The sequence below is a fragment of the Vulpes lagopus genome, chromosome 10 (assembly GCF_018345385.1).
Source record: "Vulpes lagopus strain Blue_001 chromosome 10, ASM1834538v1, whole genome shotgun sequence".
NCBI lineage: Eukaryota > Metazoa > Chordata > Mammalia > Carnivora > Canidae > Vulpes > Vulpes lagopus.
This window is the reverse complement of record NC_054833.1, coordinates 106875829-106899591: the sequence shown is the minus strand read 5'-3', so window position 1 is coordinate 106899591 and position 23763 is coordinate 106875829. Positions and strand designations below refer to the sequence as shown.

Below are 23763 nucleotides of genomic sequence, written 5' to 3'. Positions count from 1 at the left end.
AATAGATCTTTGGCACTTGGCTTTTGATTATCTGCACATTGACATTCTTACATTTCACTCTTTACATTAGAGTTGATAAGAATGTTGCAATTCCAATGGCTGCACATTACATTTTTAAGTTTTATCCTATCACTTTATCACAGTGGCACACTTGGCTATAGGTAAAAACTAATTTTAGATTTAAACATATCTTTTATCTCTGTCACATGTTACCAATTTTTAATTTTGGTGTATGGGATTATGAGTCTCTCCATATCTTATACAAGATCAAATGGCATTTCTAAAATTTTAGAACTGACAACTTCCAACCTTAGCATTATTAGTGTGCCTCTGAGTTCGTGCTGTTTAATGGTTAAAGTAGTATTATTTTTCAACAAGCTGTTCTGCCGGTTGCCACATGTTTTGAAAGATACACTTAAATCTTTCTTGCTAGGTATAATAACGAAATGGCCTTATAAAAGACCTTTTTATAGAAACTAATTCTAGTGCTTCTCCAGCACTAGAATTTTTTATTTAACTCTTTTTTGTTAGACTTCAGTCAATAGAAGTTACTATTACTTATATTAAGAAATTTCCTTAAAATCGAGTAGGCTCATTAAAGAGAGAGGAAATAGATAGTGGTAACCAATTGCTGAGTGTGTAATCAAGTACTTTGTAAGAGAAATCCATCCGATAATTAGTCTTTACCCAGCTTTCATTCTGCCATAAAGGATGGATTTATTTACTCTAGAGATTATAGTTTTGAACTGCTACTTCTAACTTCTGGATACCCTCTGTGGTTAACTTCCTTATCTTCCACAGCCCAGCATATTCCAAATCGAACTTTTTCACTTTTATTCTAGATTTTACAATAATCATAGTGACGGTACCAGTTCCATTTTGCCTCCAATTCAGTTGATTATATATTTTTTCTATTTATTTCTCATTTTATAATTGATATCTGGAATAATCAGCAGCTCTTTTCTCATTTATTTTCTCATATTTTTATTCCAGGATTTGCCTCTGAAGCAGGGAGTGTCTGCATTAAAAATGACCTGTAGTTCTCTGCTTCATAGGTTAGAAACTTATTTTAATATTTTGTGGCTAAGCACAGTCCCACTTTTCAAATTCTATAATGGATTATTTAATTGGCATTGAATGTGGACCACAAGCATATATTTCATATTGGGGTTTTATTATCTTAAATGATTAAAATTCAACAGAACATCCAGCTGAGGCAATAAAAGCTTTATTCTTGCTTTACAGCTTAAAACATTAAATTAGATTTTTAAAAATCTATCAATTATAACAAGTAAAATATTGCTATTTGGGCATTTTTTAAAATTGCATTTTTAGGCCTTATATTGCTTGAAGCATTTATATTCTAAAACTTAACCAAATTCCAACTATTCATTTTGGGGAAAAACAATCAGTTCACGAATCACATTTTCAATGGGACTGCTAGCCAGCATAGGTGAAAACATGTATAGTGTATTTACTCTTAAATTGTACACCGCAGATGCTTCTTCAGCTCCCTCCTCTTCCTCCATGGGCGGTGCTTGCAGCTCCTTTACCACCTCTTCCAGCCCTACCATTTATTCTACCTCAGTCACCGACAGCAAGGCTATGCAAGTGGAGAGCTGCTCCTCAGCCTTGGGGGTAAGTAACAGAGGGGTAAGTGAAAAGCAGTTAACCAGTAACACAGTTCAGCAGCATCCATCAACACCGAAGAGGCACACAGTCTTGTACATCTCACCACCACCTGAGGACTTGCTGGATAACAGTCGGATGTCCTGCCAGGATGAGGGGTGTGGATTGGAATCAGAGCAGAGCTGCAGTATGTGGATGGAGGATTCCCCCTCCAACTTCAGTAACATGAGCACCAGTTCCTACAATGATAACACTGAGGTACCTCGTAAATCACGAAAACGAAATCCAAAGCAGAGGCCGGGGGTCAAACGACGAGATTGTGAAGAATCTAATATGGATATATTTGATGCCGACAGTGCCAAAGCACCTCACTATGTGCTTTCTCAGCTTACCACGGACAACAAAGGCAACTCAAAAGCAGGAAATGGGTTGGTATTCACATTTTTTAAAGTTCTATCACCATTATGCAAAACAAAACAAAAAATAAATAAATCATTCCCCAGTTTTTATAATTGCTCAGCTCAAGTGTGCATATAAAGCAAAGATACTGAATTTATCATAGAAATACATGAAAGTTCTAACTTAAAATTACCAAGTTTCACTAGAGAAAAACATATTATTAATAGGTTTTAGCAATAGGTATTTTATTATGGGTATGATTAAGTAGTAGAAAATAATCTGTTTTGAAATGACTTTTAAATTACAAATGGATTTGTATTTTAAAAGGATTTAAAAATATTTTTACTCAGAGAAATAACTACAATGTAATGGCTAAAGTTAACTCAAAACGTTCGAAAAGGGCTAGTTTGTGTTCTTTCATGTTGTCTCCCCATATAGTTCAACCCATTTCCATTTCTATGAGGATTTTAGACTTTTTCTTTTTGCTTTTGATTGAAAACAAGAAAAAACTAAATTGATGGTTTGATTCTCATCATTTATTCATGTACTTTTTAAGCTTTTTCTTTGATATATTGTGCTGACATTAAAGAAGAATAAATATATCACTAATTTTTTTATCTGTGATTCTGGGTTAATGTATTGGAAGAACAGGACCATGGTACACGTTTGAATTTTCATTCATCTCCGCCAGTTCACAGCACTTACTGTAAACATATCTGTAAATAAATATATCTCCGTGGCTATAGGACAGAATATTTATTGCTATAATACAGAATACTATGAATTATTTTTAATTTTGTAGTTCCTTTAGTACTTTTATTATATTTAATTGCTTTTTAAGTTAGATTTTTTTGTAGTGCATTCAACATAACTTAATAAAATGTAACTCAGTGGATTTTGAGAGATTTTTTTTTGGGTGGCAGATTATGGTCCTTTAGTTGACCCAGAACCTCCTACAATTTCAGGTTGTTACAAAGGCTGTTGGAGAAGCTTTTGGTTGGTTTACTACTCGATGACATCATTCATTTCTTTTAAGTTAGAAATTTGGTTGAACATTCTAGAGAATATTTTTAATGTATATTAAGCTTGTTCTTAAATATTCTCCCCATATTACATTTTTAAAGTAATATCTACTATTTAGGCATAATTATTCTATACTGTTTTTTCTTTTCTTCTCTCATTTAGAACTCCTTTGGGGTGATGTAGTTAAATAAAAATACACATTTAAATGTTTTTTTTTCTTTTTAGAAAGTCCAGATTAGGAAATTTTCTTTAAAAAAACAAAACAAAACAGTAAGATCCACCCTTTCATAAAATCTTGCTATTAGCAAAATCAATTCTAGAACATATTTGTAGAAGTAGTACCTAGAGAATAATGCTCTGAAACATGGATAGCACTGATTTAAAAGACTTGTGTATATAAGTATGTGTTTATTTGGGCTTCAATGCAAAAAAAATTTTTTTTAAGTTCCGGAAGAGAGATTTTCATTTTTATACTGAAATAAATGTTAAAGGTCCAAATGAAAAACAAATAAAATTTTGACATAGGATTAGTCAACACATATGATTTGCAGTTCCTGTTAAAGAGATATCTTGACCTACATCTTTTCTGCTTCTGCTTTTGTATGATAGATATATCTTAGAAATGATTTGAGGTTACCCAGGGAAAGTATAATAACATTTGTCAAGACAAAAATCTCTCATGAAATAATTCATGGAACAGAAACTCATCAAGCAGCAGAAGAAATGTCCAGCTTCTTAGGTAATGGAAAATATTTGACAATAGCAAATAGAAATGATGGAAGAAGTTTTAATTTTGAATTTATAGAAACTATATCGAGGAGAGGATAAAATCTCGTAAATATATAGAAAAATAGGCTTTTCAAAGCAGTTAAGAAGATCTCAAGCCAAAGTGCTATATTCTTCAACAAGAAAGGTATTAGAAACATGAAAGAAGGGCACTTATGTGGCTCAGTGGGTTAAGCGTCTGTCTTCAGGTCATGATCCTAAGGTCTTGGGATCGAACTCCATGTTGGGCTCCCTGCTCAGTGGGGAGCCTGCTTCTCCCTCTCCCTCTGCCTGCTGCTCCCTCTGCTTGTACTTTCTCTATCTCTCAAATAAATAAAATCTTTTAAAAAAATGAAAGAAATTTAGAAATCTTTTGAGAGAGAGGGTATATATAGTCTTAGATCTAATAGGCCATAAATTTATAATTTACAAATGCTAAATTATAGGAAATATACTCTCAAATATGTTGCATATTGATCTTCAAGATGGAAATAGCATTTTTGTATAATTAAATGTTATATAAAAGAGCTTATTAAGAAAACAAAATCACTTGAAAAGGAACTACTCAGTCCTGGGATGCCTGGGTGGCTCAGCGGTTAAGCGTCTGTCTTCCGCTCATGGCGTGATCCTGGAGTCCTGGCAACGAGTCCCATATCAGGCTCCCTGCATGGAGCCTGCTTCCCCCTCTGCCTGTGTCTCTGCCTCTCTCTGTGTGTGTCTCTCATGAATAAATAAATGAAGTCTTTAAAAAAAAAAAAAACTACTCAGTGTTTAAACATTTCTCACCATGTTATTTTTAAATTCTTCAACTAAATGTTCTGAGAATCAGTAGCCCTATATCTCTTCTAGATAGTCCTTGAAATTAAGATATGATGTCATCTGATATGAAACCTTTTTTAGGCATTTTTTAGTGAAAATTATTTTTTTGTGACATAGACAACCAGAAGGATATTTAACACAAAGGAATTATCATAAGGAATCATCTTAAGACTTCTGAATAGAGGGACTCCTGGGTGGCTCAGTGGTTGAGTGTCTGACTTTGGCTCAGGTCATGATCCCGGGGTCCTGGGATTGAGTCCCACATCAGGCTCTCCAGAGGAGCCTGCTTCTCCCTCTGCCTATGTCTCTACCTCTCTCTCTGTGTCTCTCATGAATAAGTAAAGATCTTTAAAAAACAACAACAAAAAGACTTCTGAATAGAGTATGACAAAACAGTGGATTTACCTTTTATTTATTTTTTTTTAATTTTTAATTTATTTATGATAGTCACACAGAAAGAGAGAGAGAGTGAGAGAGGCAGAGACACACACAGGCAGAGGGAGAAGCAGGCTCCATGCACCGGGAGCCGGACGTGGGATTCGATCCCCGGTCTCCAGGATCGCGCCCTGGGCCAAAGGTGGGCGCCAAACCGCTGCTCCACCCAGGATCCCTGGATTTACCTTTTAGATGTCATTTAAAAGTAAAATCCCATACAGTTAACTGCTACTCTCTTGTTTGTTCTTAAGCCATCATGCCTTAAAAAATTAGTAATTTCATTGACTACTTTTCTAAAAATTAGTTGACATTTTCTTTGTTTTATGCGTTTTATGTGTCTAAAGATCTAAATATATATGTATAGATGTTTACATTTAAGCCTTAGAGAATAAAGATAGTTCTGGGGCTTATAAAAGTATCATTTCAGAAGTTGTTTAGTTACATTGAACTATTCTTCTTTAAGAATGTGTATACTTGTCAACTCATTCAGCAGTCTTCGACCTGAATGAGATATCTTGTTTTACTGAAAATAGTGTTCATCTATTTATCCTAATAAATATTAGCTTGGCTAGCATAAGTGAATACAAAAACTGTATCTTGCCAAATTCATTGATATATGCTAAACTTTCCTTATATTTCAGACTGTTGCCTTTTCTATTATAAAATTAATAGATACTAATTACAAACATTTGGAAAAATGCAGAAAAATAGAGGAAAATAAATAATCCCTAATCTAGTCACTCAGTACAAGTACTGTTAGCATTTTGCTGAATTTTCTTTTCAATGAATATTTGGGGGGAGGTGTTTTTACATAGTTTCTGTGAAGTGAATATTTTTGTTTTGATTTTAAAATAAGTAACAAATGATAAAATTGTAGGTTTTCATAAGTAAGAGCAAATTTTTGGAGAGCACATTATTTTGAAAGGAGATGTTTGAATTTCTACCCAGAATGATGAAAGGGAAAATAGGATTTATTGCCTGTTGTTCCAGTTTCAACTCTTTGATTCATAGAATTTATTCTTCTAGGGCCTTTTAAATGACTTAAACAGGTAATCGTTGACTTACGTATGTCAAACTTACATGAATGGCATTCCTTGGCCAGTTAGGATCCAGTCTTTCTCATCTTACTGTTATAGGTGTTCTTTTTTTCGTCTCTTTCCTTTCTTTGTTCCTTTCTTTTCTATTTGCCTTGAAATAATGACTAATTTTTCAGCACCTGTGGTTTCAGGAATTGTGCTAGGTTTAGGGCATATGAAGATGTAGGGCACATCACTAGCTCTCAGAACTCCCCCACTTACCTTGTCAGTCTTACAGCATTCCTTGGCATTCCTTCATTTCTCCATTCTTCTGTCCCTTTCCTAGCCATGAGGTTCATCCTAGTCCCTGGTTCCATTGAGCATATAGCATTTCCTCGTTTTGTTTTGGTAATAGAGACAACAACTTGGTTAGAGATGGAGGGTTAAACAGTAGGGCCAGATTTAAGGCTTCTTAACCACCATTGCTCTTCTTTGTTTGAAGTCATAATGTTCCTCCTGGGACCTGTTTGCTTTTGGAGTTTTTTGTCCATAGTCCTCTCTTGTCTCCTATATTTTCAGTGTGAGTTCTACAGAAAGCATTATAGGGCATGACTTTTATTTATTGTATTTTTATGATTTAATCTATTCATTTAAGGGGGGGAAGGGTAGGGGGAGAAGGAGAGAATCTCAGGCAGATTCCCCACTGAACCCAGAACCCAGTGCAGAGCTCACTCTCATGACCCTGAGATCATAACCTGAGCCAAAAACCAAGAGTCCAGTGCTTAACCAACTAAGCTACCCAGGAACCCCGACACTTTTTTAAAACGTACTGGATGGCTCAGTTGATTAACTGCTTTTAGCTCAGGTCATGATCCCGGGGTCCTGGGATCGAACCCTGCCTCAGGCTCCCCACTCCCAGGTCAGCGGGGAGTCTGCTTCTCCCTCTCTCTGTCCCTCCCCCTGCTTATGTTCTCTCTCACTCATGGTCTCAAATGAACAAAAATCTTTTAAAGAATGTATGTGCGTGGATAATTTTAAATCTGTTAAAACTAGTAGTATTGTTTTATATTTATTTTATCACATGTTTGCAGTGCTTCAGGTTAAATATGTTGGCCTGAAGTCCTAATGACCACTTGAAATATTTTTCTTTGGACGCTCCACATAGCAAATGCATGATAAATATTAGAAACACAATGTTTTTTATTAAAGATTTTATTTATTCATGAAAGACGAGAGAGAGGCAGAGACATAGGCACAGAGAGAAGCCGGCTCCATACAGGGAGCCCAACATGGGATTCGATCCTGGAACTCTGGGATCACACCGTGGGCCAAAGGCAGACACTCAACCACTGAGCCACCCAGGTGCCCCTAGAAATACAATTTTTAAAAATAGATTGCCTGTCTGTAAAGCCCAGATTTTAAAGATTTTATATGCTAAGGATTTTAGTTACTTAATCACAAATAAAAATACAATGAAAAATTACACTTCTAAGAAAGATTATTTAGAATAAATCTAAACTTCCAATAAAAATTGGGGCACTGATTTTTTATTACTTTTTCAGAAAAATTATACTGAGAAAGATATCCAAAAGAATATGTATGCATCCTGTACTTTAGATGTTTTATTAAAGTCTTTTGCTTGTTTCTTTTTGCTACCCCCACTTTTCTTTTGCTTTGGAAGTCTGATTAGAAAATAACAATAATTAATCTTGTAGCCTTAAAATTTGTTTTGACTAAAGTACATTGTGAAAGGTATCAGCTATTCTCTTACCTGTTATTCCTGGCTTACTACATTCAGTCTGTCCTCCCTTCTTTCTACCACTCATATGCATTTTTTATTTTTGCATTGTATAGTTAAGTTTTATTATGGAATTTTAAGAGATACTTTACTTATGAAATGTATCTTCCCTTAGGCTGTAAATTGTCAATAAGATAATCATTTGTTTTTAATGTTACTGCCTATTGTTTCTTCCTTTATCTTAGATGACTTTTGTAGAAAAAACCTTTTTTTGATACTTTTTCCATGTTGTGCTTTGACTTTCCAGAACATTGGAAAACCAAAAAGGAAGTGGAATAAAGAAGAGCCCTATGTTGTGTGGACAGTATCCTGTTAAAAGTGAGGGAAAGGAACTGAAGATAGTTGTACAGCCTGAAACCCAGCACCGAGCTCGGTACCTAACTGAGGGTAGCCGTGGCTCAGTAAAGGACAGGACACAACAAGGCTTTCCTACAGTGAAGGTACTGATTTTATTTAGCAATATACAAAGAATTTTCTCCAGTTTTGTTTTTAACGAGCAAAAGCTGCCTACAATAGAATGATAGAATTACTAGCTATCTATAGTAGAAATTAAGGCAAAAGTCTAACTGAAGCCTATATTGTTACTTTGATATCATTTAAATTTTAGCTTAGATGAAAGAGGAAGTGAAAGAGTATTCTGATAAATATCTGGAAACCATGAATTATGTTCCCCTTATATTTGACATTGGTATCAACCTGATACTTAATTCTTCCCAAACTTAATATTTAAGAAGAAATTTTAAAGTGAATTCAAGGGATGCCTGGGTGGCTCAGCAGTTGAACATCTGCCTTGGCTCAGATCGTGATCCTGGAGTCTCAGGATCGAATCCCACATCGGCTCCCTGCATGGAGCCTGCTTCTCCCTCTGCCTGTGTCTCTGCCTCTCTCTCTCTCTGTGTCTCTCATGAATAAATAAACAAAACCATAAGAAAAAATAAAGTGAATTCAAAAAATATTGTAGAAATTATTATGAAGTTGGAAAATAAGATTTTTGAGATGGCTAAAGGAATCACAACTATTCATCTCAGAAAAGAATTGGTTGATAAATAGTTTAAGTCTTCACTTTAAGAAATAGGATATCAACTGAAACTTCATTTTTTCAGAATTTAGACTAGAAGGAAAAAGGGGGCTTAAATTTCAGCATCTGGGAAACTTTGTTAGAAAGAATATTTCTCTTTGAAGACAAACCAGAAAAGAGTGGATGGGAGATGTTTAGTAAGTGTTCCTACCCCTTATAAAACATTAAACAGGATGACTTTTGGCTAGTCCGTGGTAAATTCTTGTAAAATACAGTTTATGGGGATCCCTGGGTGGCGCAGCGGTTTGGTGCCTGCCTTTGGCCTAGGGCGCGATCCTGGAGACCCGGGATCAAATCCCACGTCGGGCTCCCAGTGCATGGAGCCTGCTTCTCCCTCTGCCTATGTCTCTGCCTCTCTCTCTCTCTCTCTCTGTGACTATCATAAAAAAAAAAAAATACAGTTTATGAAAATGTGTTAGTTGAACAGTATTCAGACTGCCTTTCATTTTAAATTTTAATGAAATAATGGTAGAATCTTAGGATCAGGAAACCTATCCATGGCTATTTCTAAGGTTGGGTTAATAGCCTCGTGTACAATATCATTCCTATCCCTCTGCTACTTACCATACCAGTTCATCTTCAATCCCCCAAATACAGGACAAATAATAGGTAAATAAGAAATTTCAGTTGCTTTTGAAAATATTTATATTTTCAAATATAAAATATAAAATATAAATATTTTCAGTTGCTTTTTGTAAATATTTAACCAGATGGATTGATAGTTTGGGCAATATTTTTAACCCAGTTCTGACTTTAAGTTATGCTTTAAGTACTCTCTGGTCAGAAGTATTATTAGATTAATTGACTGTGATAGGGAGTGAATTGACAGATCTCAGAAGTTTATTTATTCATTCATTCAACAAGTATGCATCCCTTTATGTGCCAGACACTGTTCCAAATACTGCTAATAGTTTGGGTAGATTGGTTATTTGTCTGCTTATTTCCCTCATTTTTTTTTTAAGATTTTATTTATTTATTAGAGACCCAGAGAGAGAGAGGCAGAGGGAGAAGCAGGCTCCATGCAGGGAGCCTGACGCAGAACTCGATCCCAGGTCTTCAGGATCACGCCCTGGACCAAAGGTGGCGCTAAACCACTAAGCCACCGGGGCTGCCCCTGCTTCCCTCATTTTGATATCTTTTCACAGAGATATAGCTATACTGGGTTAGTATTAGAAAAGATTAGATTAGCTGTACTGGTTAGTATTTAGAAAAGATGTATGAATTTTTTAATGCACTTTGGTGTACATTGTACAAGTTATTTTGTGATTTCAGGCATTTTATATTAGAAGCTTCAGTGTTTAACTGTAAACCTGAACAAAAATCTGCATTGGAATTGTTTATTCCCAAATGCTGTTTTAAATATTTATTTATTCTTCAGCATACAAATTAAAATTTATGAAGGCTTGTTAGAGACCTGTTAGGACCCACAGATCCTGGGTTGAACTAACAGTTTTTCAGACCACTATGTTTTGGTCCAGTATTTCATGATGTTATGTATGCGTATCTGATCTATACTCCATTTCCCTATTATTTAAACAGTTGCACTTCAAACACTTTTCTATTTAAATAGCTTTAAAAGAGAAAAATTCAGTATATGTACTCATTTGATGATGATGATAGCGATGCCACTAACACAGTTTAGTGAATTTTCCACTAGTGGTGGTGGTATATTTTGAGAAACCTACATGCTTTGGCAGTCTATAAATTTATAAATACCTGAAGGACTGTGTATTCATTTGCATCTGGTTGTACAAATTAATTATAAATGATAATTTATCATTAAACATAAATTTTAATCAAAGTACAATTATTACAGAATTAAAACTTATGATTTCCTGCAGAAACTTAGCCAACTCTCCTTTTTTTATGAAAATAATGTACTTTTATTCTTCTTAAGGATTTAAATTATTTATTGTTATCTAGTTATAGAACTTGGTCTTAAGTGTTTGATTTGACAATTAGATTATTTGAAAGGCTAATTAGTGTTTATATTCCATGTTATCTCATTCCAGCTGGAAGGCCATAATGAGCCAGTAGTGTTGCAGGTGTTTGTGGGCAATGACTCTGGTCGAGTGAAACCACATGGATTTTATCAGGCCTGTAGGGTAACTGGGCGAAATACAACTCCCTGTAAAGAAGTGGACATTGAAGGCACTACCGTTATAGAAGTTGGTCTTGATCCAAGCAACAACATGACACTGGCGTAAGTACTTAGGAAACAGTTTTTCAGTATATATTACACCTTAACAGTGGCATCAAAAAAATTTTAGTTTCTAATGTAAAAAAGGAAGATTTTGAGTATTTTATTAAAATATTTTAAACATTACAAGTACAAAAATAGATTATTACAGAATGGTAATGGGTTAAAATGAACTCTTTTTGCCCTTTGCATTGGAATTCCCGTGATGAAAGAAAGGCAAGGAAATAAAAGCCAGGTGGAATGCTAGCTTTTTTGAAAATAAAATGGACTTACTTGGGATTAATAAAAGTAACATTAAAAAATAAAAATGACAATTTGATTTGCTTTCCTAAATTGTGCTCATAGTGTTTATATTAGAAACTCTTTGACAGAGTTTCCATTCATGGTACCTTGACCCATCTTGATGTGAGAAAGCATATTGCTGTTCTAAATTCACCTTCTGTTTTTATTTTCCTTTTTTAAAAAAGAATGTTCTGGGGCTTTTTCATCTTATGGATTTTCACTGCCTAAAACCTATTGGAAGTGTTAATGATTTAAATTAAAAACTTTTTCCCCTTAAGGCTTTTATTAAGGTCCTTTAATCCTAAAGTTGAACCATAACAACAGCAAATATATTGAAAAGGGGTAAACTTATGTTGTAATTATTTGTATTGGATAGCTAAGACATTTCTCTATTTTCAATTCCCTTTTGAAAGCCAGTTTGAATAGGTTAGTAAGAGATTAATTAGAAAGGGAAATTTTGAAGAATATTTAATAAAGACTTATTTTTTAACTTTTGAAAATTATAAAAATAAATGTATATAGAGGAAGAAAGGAAAAGTTACTTATTACAAAAAGTGTGCTTATTCATTATAAGTTGAAAATACAGAAAAATAAAAAACAAAAAGAAAAATGAATAATAATAAAAAGCTAAAAACATACCAAACACCAACGTCCCAGAAATAACCACTATTTTGATATGTGTCTTTCCATCCTTTTTTTTTTTTTTGGATAACATTGAAATAATACTGTACCCACTGTTTTGTAACCTTACTTTCACTTACCGTCAGCATTTTCCATATAGTAAGTATTACTTTAAAAGCATATATTTTAATGGCTGTATAGTGTTCTGTTCTTTTTGGGGACAGTTGATAGTTTTGTTTGCTTGTTTTTAGGTAAAATTCTTTCCCTCTATTTTAATATCTGAATTAGCTGCAGAGAGGATACATTTATTTTTTTTAAATGGCTGTTGGGGTGCCTGACTATCTCTTGATCTCAGGGTCGTGAATTTGAGCCCCACATTCTGTGTAGAGCATACTTTTTTAAAAAAATTAAAATTTAAAAACAGCAAAAGTATTTCTTGTAAACCATTACTTGTGTTCAGGTTTTGAAATAGTGATTTTACTTTACTATTTTTTCCATTAGCATTATAAATGAAAAGTTGACAAGATTAAGAATTATGAATATTCAGAATTCACCCTTCTGTACTTTTTAAATTTGGAAACTTATGATTGTATTACATATTCAAAAAACTAATAATTAGCAGTTTTTTTTAAAGAAACTTATTTTGGGGGGCACCTGGGTGGCTCAGTCAGTTAAACATCTGACTCTTGATTTCAGCTCAGGTCATGATCTCAGGGTTGTGAGATTGAGCCCCTGTCAGGCTACCCACTGGGTGTAGAACCTGCTTAAGATTCTCTCTTCCTCTGTTGCTCCCCCTCTAAAAAAAAAAAAAATTATTTGGTTAAGAATATTGCACTATTTATACAACAGAAAATATCAATTAATGTCTTTTTTTTCTGTGCTAGGGTGGACTGCGTAGGAATATTGAAATTGAGGAATGCTGATGTTGAAGCCAGAATAGGAATTGCTGGTTCCAAGAAAAAAAGCACTCGTGCCAGATTGGTTTTTAGAGTTAACATCACAAGGAAAGATGGCTCCACTTTGACACTGCAAACACCCTCTTCTCCGATTTTATGTAGTAAGTAAGAAAATATATATTGAATTTTTTCATTTTCTGTTAATTTTCAGACATCTCTAAATTTGTGATCATGCAAAACTTGAAACATTTTATTATTTTTAAAGATTTTATTTATTTATTCATGAGAGACACACAGAGAGGAGGTGGGGGCAGAGAAGCAGGCTCCATGCAGGGAGCCTGATGTGTGACTCGATCTCGGGACTCCCTGGGCTGAAGGCAGGTGCTAAACCACTGAGCCACCCAGGGATCCCAAAACCTGAAACATTTTAAAAGCTATAGTCAGATTTTTTAGTCTAAAGGTGGATAAATAAAATTCTAAAGGTGGTAACATTTTGTAGTTCCCTATTATCATCCCAAACTGATTTTAAAAGTAATTTGAGGTGACGCCTGGCTGGCTCAATCACTAGAGCATGTGACTCTTGATCTCAGAGTTGTGAATTCAAACCCCCCAAATTAGGTGTGTAGCCTAGTTTAAAAAATTTTTTTTATTAAAAAAATGTACTTTAGGACAGCCTGGGTGGCTCAGCAGTTTAGAGCCGCCTTCGGCCCAGGGCATGATCCTGGAGACCCAGGATTGAGTCCTACATTGGGCTCCCTGCCTGGGGCCTGCTTCTCCCTCTGCCTGTGTCTCTACCTCTCTCTCTGTGTGTCTCTCATTAATAAATAAATAAAATCTTTAAAAAAATGTACTTTAGGGGCACCTGGGTGGCCCTTGGTTAAGCTTCCAACTTGGTATCAGCTCAGGTCTTGATTTCAGGGTCATGAGTCAAAGCCCTGCCATTGGGCTCCATGCTGGGCATGGAGCCTACTTAAAGAAAAGAAAAAGTACTCTGAATGATTTATGAAGTAAATTGGAAAGCCAAAGAATTGATAAGTTGCTTTAATCCTAAGTCTGTTTTCTATTAGAATGTAAGAAATACTAAGATAAGCAGAACTTTGTGAATATATAGCAGTCGGAGTTCTGATTACAAATTATAGCATTAAATTATAGTGTTGGGAAGTGAGAAATGAAATTCTTATTTTGCTAATCTTGGCATGGAAAGTAAATGAATGACGTGTGTGTGTGTGTGTGTGTGTGTGTGTGTGTGTGTGTGTGTTTAAATTCAATCATATATTCTAGTTTCCCTATAAGGAATATTATTACAAGTAATAAATAGGAAAAATTTTCCATTAAGTATCACTTCAGAAAATTTTCATTGGGGGAACCCCGGGTGGCTCAGTGGTTTAGTCCCGCCTTCAACCCAGGGCATGATCCTGGAGTCCCAGGATGGGGTCCCACACGGGGCTCCCTGCATGGAGCCTGCTTCTCTCTCTGCCTGTGTCTCTGTCTCTCTCTCTCTCTGTCTCTCATGAATAAATAAATAAAACATCTTTTAAAAAAAGAAAATTTTCATTGATTGTAATTTTCTTGGGCATTGTGTTTTTATAATTTATACCTGAATTCAGAAGAGCAGAAGAGACTCAGATCCATCCATTCAGATCCATCCATTCAGTTGACTTTCCTTTGGGTTGTTTTGGATATTACAACTACTACCCCTAGGACAGTTACAAAACCTTTGTTAATGTATTTTAGTTTTGTCAAATTGTTTTATCCTTTGTAATTCTTATTTTTCCCTTTCTTTTAATTCATCTCAGAAATGACTATATAACCGTACTTTAAGCTTATCAAACACCAAATTTTTTTTTAAGTACTAACGTATCATTCTCATCTCAAGAGAGTTCAGTTGGGGGATCCCTGGGTGGCGCAGCGGTTTGGCGCCTGCCTTTGGCCCAGGGCGCGATCCTGGAGACCCAGGATCGAATCCCACGTCGGGCTCCCTGCATGGAGCCTTCTTCTCGCTCTGCCTGTGTCTCTGCCTCTCTCTCTCTCTCTGTGACTATCATGAATAAATAAATAAAATATTTAAAAAATTCTTTAAAAAAAAAAAAGAGAGTTCAGTTGGATTTCTCTATTTTTCATTATTATGACAAATTTCTGTTGATACTGGTATTTCCTTGGGCCATTTCCGGGTGATGTGCAGTTATAAATAGACTGCTTTTACAGATCGTAGATTCCATTTCCATTCTGTTGCATTTAGATAGGCACAAAATAAATAATCTGTAGATGGTTTATTGAGTTCTAAAGCTTTTTTTTCCTTTTTTAAAGATTTTACTTATTTATTCATGAGAGACACCGAGAGAGGCAGTGACAGAGGTGGAGGGAGAAACAGACTCCCCCAAGGGATCCCATTGAGGAACTCTATTCCTGGACCCTGGATCACGCCCTGAGCTAAAGGCAAATGCTAAGCCACTGAGCCACCCAAACGTCCCTAAAGCTTTTCTAATTGGGGTGCTCCAATTCTGGATTTACTATAATTCACAATATGTCCCAGCTTGAATCTTACTAGGATGAATTTCCAATTTTAGTGGTATATTTGCACTTCTTTTTTAAAGTGATCTAATACTTTGAGCATGACTATAGCCACTCTCTGAAGGCCAGAGCCAGGAGATGGCTAGATAATTCAGATTATACTGCTTCAGCAGAAACCGAGAAATCGTTGCCAACTTTAATTATTTGTTCTTTCGTTAGTGTGTTCAATCATTTCTTCATTTTATTTTTCATTAAGGTATTATTGAAGTATAAATATAACTGGCTAAAGATAGTAGAAAATACAAAAGAACTAGAAAACATAATTTTCTGAACTATTTCACCTGTAATTATTATCATTTCTTAATTATCACTATTAATGATAATATTGTCCACAAGGCAAAGAAGTATATCTCTCTGGGAGGTGATGTGTGGGGTGGATTTAATGGCCCTAAGAAGCAGCACCACACAGTGGAAAGGATATACACCAGTGATAAAAGTTAACATGTTTTGAGCTCTGACTATATGCTGGGGATTTTGTTAAACACTTTATAAGCATTGTATCATTCAGTCCTCTCTGTTACCAGATATGGATTTCATTCTACAGTTGATGAAACTGATATTTAAAGAGATTAAATAACTCCCTCAAGGTCACATAGCTAGTAAATCTTAAGACCAGGATTTAGAGCCTCTGCTTTTAACCACTATGCTACATTGCCGTTATAATCAATTAAAATTGCAGTGCTGATGCCAAGTTTAAAAAATTCATTTTACCCTAGCCATCGCCTCTGGATGGTTAGAGAAAGAGATTATGTTAGTGAACTGTTTCCTCTGCCTAGGAGATTTATATTATGTAATTTAGACTTCTTTTGAATTAAGAAAAGAGATCTGAGTTCATATTGGGGGATTTTACTTGAATTACCTATATTGTCCCTTCCTTTTTTTTGTAGAAGTCATTTATTACGGAGGTATTGGATATTTTTTTATTCTTTTAGTTGACTATTTGTCACTTTCTTTTTGCTTAGAGAGATTAGATTAGATAAACACGAGCAGTACTTTTTTTGAAAGAAAGGAGTACCAAAAAGGATATAGTCTTGCCATTTGTGACAACATAGATGAATCTACAGGGTATTATGCTGAGTTAAAAAAGTCAGAGAAAGTACCATATGATTTCACTTACATGTAGCATCTAAAAACAAAACATGTGAATAAACAAAAAGAATAAGACCTATAAATACAGAGAACAAACTGATGTGGTAGCCAGGTTGCTGGGGGATGAGCAAGATGGATAAAAGGGAGGGGAAGATCCAGGATTTCAGTTACAGAATGAAATAAAATAAAAGATACAGCATAGGGGAATATAGTCAGTAGTGTTATAATAGTGTTGCATGGTGACAGATAGTAGCTGTACTCATGGTGAGCATAGCATAAGGTAGAGTTGTTAAATCATTATATTGTACACAAACTAATGTAACATTGAATATATGTCAATTAATATTTAAATTAAAAAATCACTTGCAAGAAGAACATACTTTTAATTTGCTGTAAACATACTATCATGTATGTTTACACAAGCAGAGGGAGAAGCAGTCTCCTCACAGCCCAATGTGGGACTGAGTCCTGGACCCTGGGATTACGCCCTGAGTCAAAGTTGTTTTTATTGGGGTTACAATTTACTCCATAGAAACAGTACTGTATTCTAACAAAATACTGCCTTATTTCCATTCAGTCAGTCATTTTATTCAATATAAATGTGTTGCTTCTCAATCTTGGCTGTTAGAGTCTTCTGTGGTGCATTTAAAATTAACAGACAAACAAACAAACAAAAACTTATTTAAATCAGAATCTCCAAAGGTTTGGGGTAAACTTCATAGCTAATTGAAGGGATAGTTAAAACATGCCCAGTTCTGGAAATAAAGATGTGATAGCTTAAGGAGCTTACTCTAGCAGGCTAGAGAAAAAAAAAAAAAAAAAAAGATAAGTAAGTTTCCTATTATAAAGTGATATAAAGACTATAGCAGATGCGTGAATAGGGTACAGGAGAAACATTAGAAAAGAAGAACATCTTGTTTTGGAGATGGTAAAACTTGTGCTGTGTGTTGAAGGACAAATAGAAAAGCAAACCAGGCAGAACAGGGTTTAGATGAAGGTCATTGTAGGCAAAGGGAAGGGTGTATAAATACACTCAATGAAAGCATATGCTTCTTTCAAGGGAATTAAAAAGAGGTTGAGGGGTGCCTGGGTAGCTTAGTTAGTTAAGTGTCCAACTCTTGATTTCAGCTCAGGTTATGATTTCAGGGTCGTGAGATTGAGCCCCTAGTCAGGCTTGGCGCTGGGCATGAAGCCTACTTAAGATACTTTCTCTCCCTCTCAAAAAAAAAAAAAAAAAAAAAAGGATACTATGAAGAAGTGGTAAGATTTGAAGCTACTAGAGCCTGGCAAGATCTGTTTTATAGAGACATGTGTGTTGAGCTAAATAATTTGAATTTTAACCTGACTACTTTAGGGAGCCTGAGGGTTGCACTTAGCCTTTGGAGTAGGGATATGAGGGAAAAGGAAAAGTAAACATATAAATAAGACACAGTGAAGCAAAGGGCCTCCAAAGTCTTTTTATTTAAAAAATTAACAATAAGAATGTTTCATTACAGGTTCCTGGTTTATGTTTATTTCCATGAATATAACGTTTTTGACATGTTTGAGCAATTGGAATAGAAAGGTGAAAAGGAAATAGGTTAGTAAGAAGGGTTAGAATTGGAATGGGAGATAAAAGGAAACAGGAAGATGAGAGGAGGTAAAAGAGGAAGAGGAGCCAAAAGGTGATAGAGGTAGAAGGGAGGAGAGACACTGCATGGAAAGAAGGCCTATTGCCAGTATTTATGTGCTTTGTGACATTGAAAAAAGAAGTCCTGCTTTTACTTGTTTAACAATGACTACTGGACCTATTCTCTGTTTTTGTTTGTTTTTAAGGGGATGAAAGAATTACTCCCTTTTATATTGTTTATATTATTTGGTGATACTATAGCAAATTAAAAATATCAATTTTCATATTTTTTAGTATCCACCCTTCTTCTATGCTAATTTTTAAAAATATAGCAAAATTAATTTTAGCTTTCTTCACCATAACGTGTATTGGATTAAATCGGACTGAATTTAACAAGTTTCTAACTCCATTATTTCTGTGTATCCCACAACTTTAGGAAAAGGATCGTAACGTTGAGTAAACTTTCCTTCTCTTCACATTTTTAAAAAGCTTACTAATTCTTTTGGCACAATGAAATATTTGCTCTGTTATTTTTCAGTATTCAGACATTCATTAATTTTTTTCAGCTTTATTTTTGAAGCTAGTATTTGAAAAGCATCTAGAAGCACATTGTTTTTATAATACCAGAAAAGTGGCTGCTTTTTTTGTGTTACAGTTTTTTAAGCAATGTGATCACTTTCAAGAGCTGGCTTACTAATTACTTAAAGATAAAAATAAAATAGTTAATGCTTATAGTGACTTTAGTTCTGTTTGGTATGGTGTCTAGCTCTTCGGTAACCATTAAACTTTTTAATAGAAAAGACCTTTTAAGATCAAAAGCTAAAAGTTAAATTATCTTGAACAGTAACAGACTAGTTCTTTGTATAAGTAAATACAAATATATAGAAGATATGTACACAGTGTACCTTTCAGAAGGGCCTCATTTGGCCATTATATACCCTTAATACATAAAAGGAAAAAAATAAGTTTTGATAAGCATCAGTGAAGTGGAATTTCCACATAGTATTTGAAAATGGGGAGAAAGGTTATATACATACTTTCCATTCATTTGATTAATACAATATATTCATATAAATTTTCGCCTCTTATTGTTTTCTAATCAAAATAATATTTCCTGGGATACATGGCTGGCTCAGACCTTGGAGAATAATGACTCTTGATCTCAAGGTGTGTTCAAGGCCCATGTTAAGTGTAGAGGTTACTTAAAAATAAAAAAAAATCTTTAAAAAATTTACTGTTTTTCTTGAATGTCCTTTAATTTTTTTTTAAAAGATTTTATTTATTTATTCATGAGAGAGACAGAGAGAGGCAGAGGGAGAAGCAGGCCCCATGCAGGGAGCCTGATGTGGGACTCAATCCTGGGATTCCAGGATCACACCCTGAGCCAAAGGCAGACGCTCGACCACTGAGCCACCCAGGCATCCCATTGAATGTCCTTTTAAAACAAATATCTAGTTCCAGTGTTACTCTAAAAAGCTATAAATTAGTTAAGTTAATTCTTCATGGGGATCCCTGGGTAGTTCAGAGGTTTAGCACCTGCCTGTGGCCCAGGGCGTGATCCTGGAGTCCCAGGACTGAGTCCCGCGTTGGGCTCCCTGCATGGGGCCAGCTTCTCCCTCTGCCTGTGTCTCTGCCTCTCCTTCTCTCTGCGTCTCTCATGAATAAATAAATAAAATCTTTAAAAAAAAAAGTTAATTCTTCATTTAAAAAGGGCATATAGGGGATGCCTGGGTGGCTCAGTGGCATGATCCCGGAATCCTGGGATCAAGTCCCATATCGGGTTCCCTGCAAGGAGCCTGCTTCTCCCTTTGCATATGTCTCTGCCTCTCTCTCTGTCTCTCATGAATAAATAAATAAAATCTTAAGCATATAATTACTAGTATTTGGCCAATAACTGTTTGTGTTTTCTTCATACATTAACCCTGTGGGTTGTAACCAGTGTATATGGTTATACATTCACACTTTCTTTTAAACTCTTAGACATTGCTGCAAGTGTCATTTTCTGTTTGAATATTTAATGAGGGTACCTGGGTGGCTCAGTGGTTGAATGTCTGCCTTTGGCTCAGATTGTGATCCCGGAGTCCTGGGATTGAGTCTGGCATCAGGCTCCCCGCAGGAGAGAGCGTGTTTCTCCCCGTCTCTGCCTCTTTCTGTGTGTGTCTCATGAATAAATAAATAAATATTAAATAAGGACAGGATAGTTGTTAGTATCAGAAAATAAGGCTAAATGATGCAGTAACAACAACAACAAAACTCAGTGGCATTCAACAACAGTTCTGTTTCTCCCTCATTTTATGATTGTATTGGCTGTGGTTTTGAAGCAGGTCCATTCCCTTCACTTTAGGATTCAGGCTGAAGAAGCTGCTCTTATCTGGGACATTGCCATTTTTGTAGTAGAGCGGAAGAAGGAAATAGTGGAACCATGTGAGGTTCTAAAAGCCTTTTCCTTGGAACTGGCACATTATTTCAGTTCACATTTCATTATACAAAGAAGTCACATGGCCTGTCCTGATCTGTGCATGGAACTTGTATACTGTATTCACTTCTTGAATATTTATACTGTTTATCAGCATATTAAATACTTAGAGAAATCCTTTTGCTTATTTAGCTTTGCTTTAACCCAGTATTTCCCAGATTTACTTGACTTAGAAACCTGTTTTGCTAAGGAATACCTATTAGATTTTCTTAAGGAAATCCTGGCATGAGAAAAGTTGGTAGGCTGATTATAATTTATTCATTAGATTTGTGCCTTCAGTACTTTACAGCTTCTTTGTTTATTTTAGTAGTAGTTACTTTGTCTTGTAATTGGAAAACTAGTGCATTTTATTTTTTGAGCTCAGGTCATCCTAGTTCAGGGAGATACCCTTGTAGAAAAAAACTATTCAGATTTAGAGTCGGTCTGTTTTTAGGTGTTCTTTTGGTGTGGGGCCTCTGAGTCCTGGGTGTAGATTCTGAAAGTAGCCCTCACCACCACCCAGAGGCACATATTGCTTCAGAAGTCTTGTAATGGCAAAAGCATAGCTGGCATTTTTGAGGTTAGGACTGTGGGACAAGCTTGTTTTTAAATAGAATTCTTAAAAAATATTATGACAAATACAATTAAGTGCATTTTTTTAAGATTATATTTATTCATAGAGAAAAACACACAGAGAGAGAGAGGGGGGCAGAGACACAGGCAGAGGACGTGGGACTCGATCCCGGATCTCCAGGATAGGATCATACCCCAGGCTGCAAGCGGCACTAAACCACTGAGCCACTGGGGCTGCCCAACTAAGTGCATATTTTAAAACCTATTCATCAGTCACAATGATAAAACAAAGATGATATATAATAAAACCCCATCTTAGACATTAATCTATCCCTACAAAATATCATCAGAATTATTAAAAATTAATACATTAATACATTAATAAAACTTAATACAGAATTATTATAAAATTAATTCCTGGATTTTTCTTGTTAGGGTGAAAGTTAAGCTGCAGGGTAAAGGAAGTCCAATTCAGAGGTCCACAAAGACAACTTCTAGAACTGGATAATTGAGTCGATTTTAGAAAAGAAATAAGTGTTGGTGGTTCTTTTTATGGAATGCTTATGTGTACCCACAGCTCAGCCAGCAGGAGTGCCAGAAATCTTAAAGAAAAGCTTGCATAGCTGTTCAGTGAAAGGAGAGGAAGAAGTATTTTTAATCGGCAAGAACTTTCTGAAAGGAACTAAAGTTATTTTCCAAGAAAATGTTTCTGGTAAGTAGGCATAATACTGGTATGGAAAATGTCGCATGTTCTACTTTGTTATAAAGATACAATAATAGCTACAAAGTAAAAAGAGTTTCAGAATTTTAGTAAATTACTGTTTTTATTTCAATCAGATGAAAACTCTTGGAAGTCAGAAGCTGAAATTGACATGGAATTATTTCATCAGGTATAATTTAACCCTTTTTGTAGTTTATTTACTCTCTGAGAAATTTAGTTTTGTTCTGAAATTTTCCTGATCAACAGATTAAATTTCTTCTTTATGTAGAATTCATACAAATCATTTAAAAGTTTCTTTCTTGAGAATTTCTCTAACTGAAATGGAATTATTCCACTGATGCTAAAAATGACAGTTACCTATTTTTAAAAGTTAGAAGCATTAATAAATTATCATTGTTAATAAATGAAACCTTTCTTTCCTGATATTTGTTTGTTCTGAGGATTTGGATTATCCAGATTTACTATTTAGTTAAATCAAAGGGAAACTTATTTATTGAGTACCTGCTCTGTGTAGGTGTTCTATGTTTGTTAGTTACTTTTTCGCAGAGGCACTGTTTGTTACATTTAAAGGGTCTGTAGGACCTCACCATACGTTATTTTCTAAATGACAAGTAAAAAGAGCTTGAAAACAGGGTAAAAAACTGGCTTATGAATTAGAATGTGGAACAAATAGTATTACACTTACAGAAGTTAAGACTATCAGAAGAGAAGGACAAATTAATGAACAAATCAGATAGAAGGCATATGCAGAATAACACATAGGTATAGATCATGAAGAGAGGAACAAACTTACATGTAAAATACCCAAAGCCTAAAATTTACCAGAGGAGAAGAAAAGGAGTAGAAAATAGCACATGAAAGCAAACAGGAGAGATGGAAGAGGAAAAAATTAGAGATTGGCCAATTTAGCAAAAAAGTTTGTAACTTTTAAAGTTTTTTTTATTGCTTTGTATTTTTTTAATAAAATCTAAAATATATATCCACTATAATACATTGCCAAACTCAAAGCTAAGGGCACAGTGTTCTCTGATACTGCCCTCACTTCAGATACTAGGCACAAGTTCAGGAGTCTCCTGACCACTTTCATTTTTGAACAGTAGGCTTCAGATTTAGAGGTTCCCACTCCCTACTCAGATTTGCTAGAATAACCCACAAAATTCAGGAAGCACTATATTTAATTTCAGTTTTATTAAAGCAAAAGGACACAAATCAGAACCAGCCAGAAGGAAAAGACCCATAGAGCAAGGTCTGGGAAGGTCCCGAAGGTGAAGCCTCTGTTGTCCTCAGGATGCCTTACACTCTCAGCACATCCATGTGTGACAATACACAGAGTATTATCAATCAGGAAACTCATCAAGCCATTGTACCCAGAGTTTTTGTTAGGGCTCAGTCACATATTGCCCATGCAGCTAACCTTTAGTGCTCAGTTCCATCAGAGCTTGAAACTAATATGACATATTCCAAAGTCCCCTTCGTAAATCACATTGTTGGATGTGTTAATCCAGTGGCAAAAGTCCCAAATCAGAGATACCCCTATCAAGCAGAAATTAAAGGTCTTAGAGATTACTTTTCAGTAGCCAAGGGCAAAAACTAAATCTTACTTTGGGTTGAGTTAATTCTTCACAAAATAGTATCCTATAATAAGTGGAGCTTCTTATACACCTAGATAAATGCTATGTAGAAAGTTTTCCTCTGGCTTTACACTACTACTACATGCTGTCAAAAAGAGATAGTGGGACTTAACAGTCATTTGTTTGTCACATTACCTTTGGGCAATATGTCTT

At 35.1% G+C, this 23763-nt stretch overlaps 1 protein-coding gene across 4 annotated transcripts in view; it reads left to right on the top strand.

Annotated features, from left to right (window-relative positions):
* Window positions 1-23763, top strand: part of NFAT5 (nuclear factor of activated T cells 5) — a 119050-nt gene that overhangs the window by 63660 nt on the left and 31627 nt on the right. For 3 of the 4 annotated variants that reach the window (XM_041769856.1, XM_041769857.1, XM_041769854.1), the window contains 6 exons: window positions 1499-2057; window positions 8132-8324; window positions 10975-11165; window positions 12950-13122; window positions 21836-21970; window positions 22096-22148. In XM_041769856.1, coding sequence (XP_041625790.1) covers window positions 1499-2057; window positions 8132-8324; window positions 10975-11165; window positions 12950-13122; window positions 21836-21970; window positions 22096-22148 — 1304 coding nt within the window. Of the gene's footprint in view, window positions 1-993; window positions 1056-1498; window positions 2058-8131; window positions 8325-10974; window positions 11166-12949; window positions 13123-21835; window positions 21971-22095; window positions 22149-23763 lie in introns of all 4 variants that reach the window. The other variant, XM_041769858.1, reaches the window with a different exon arrangement.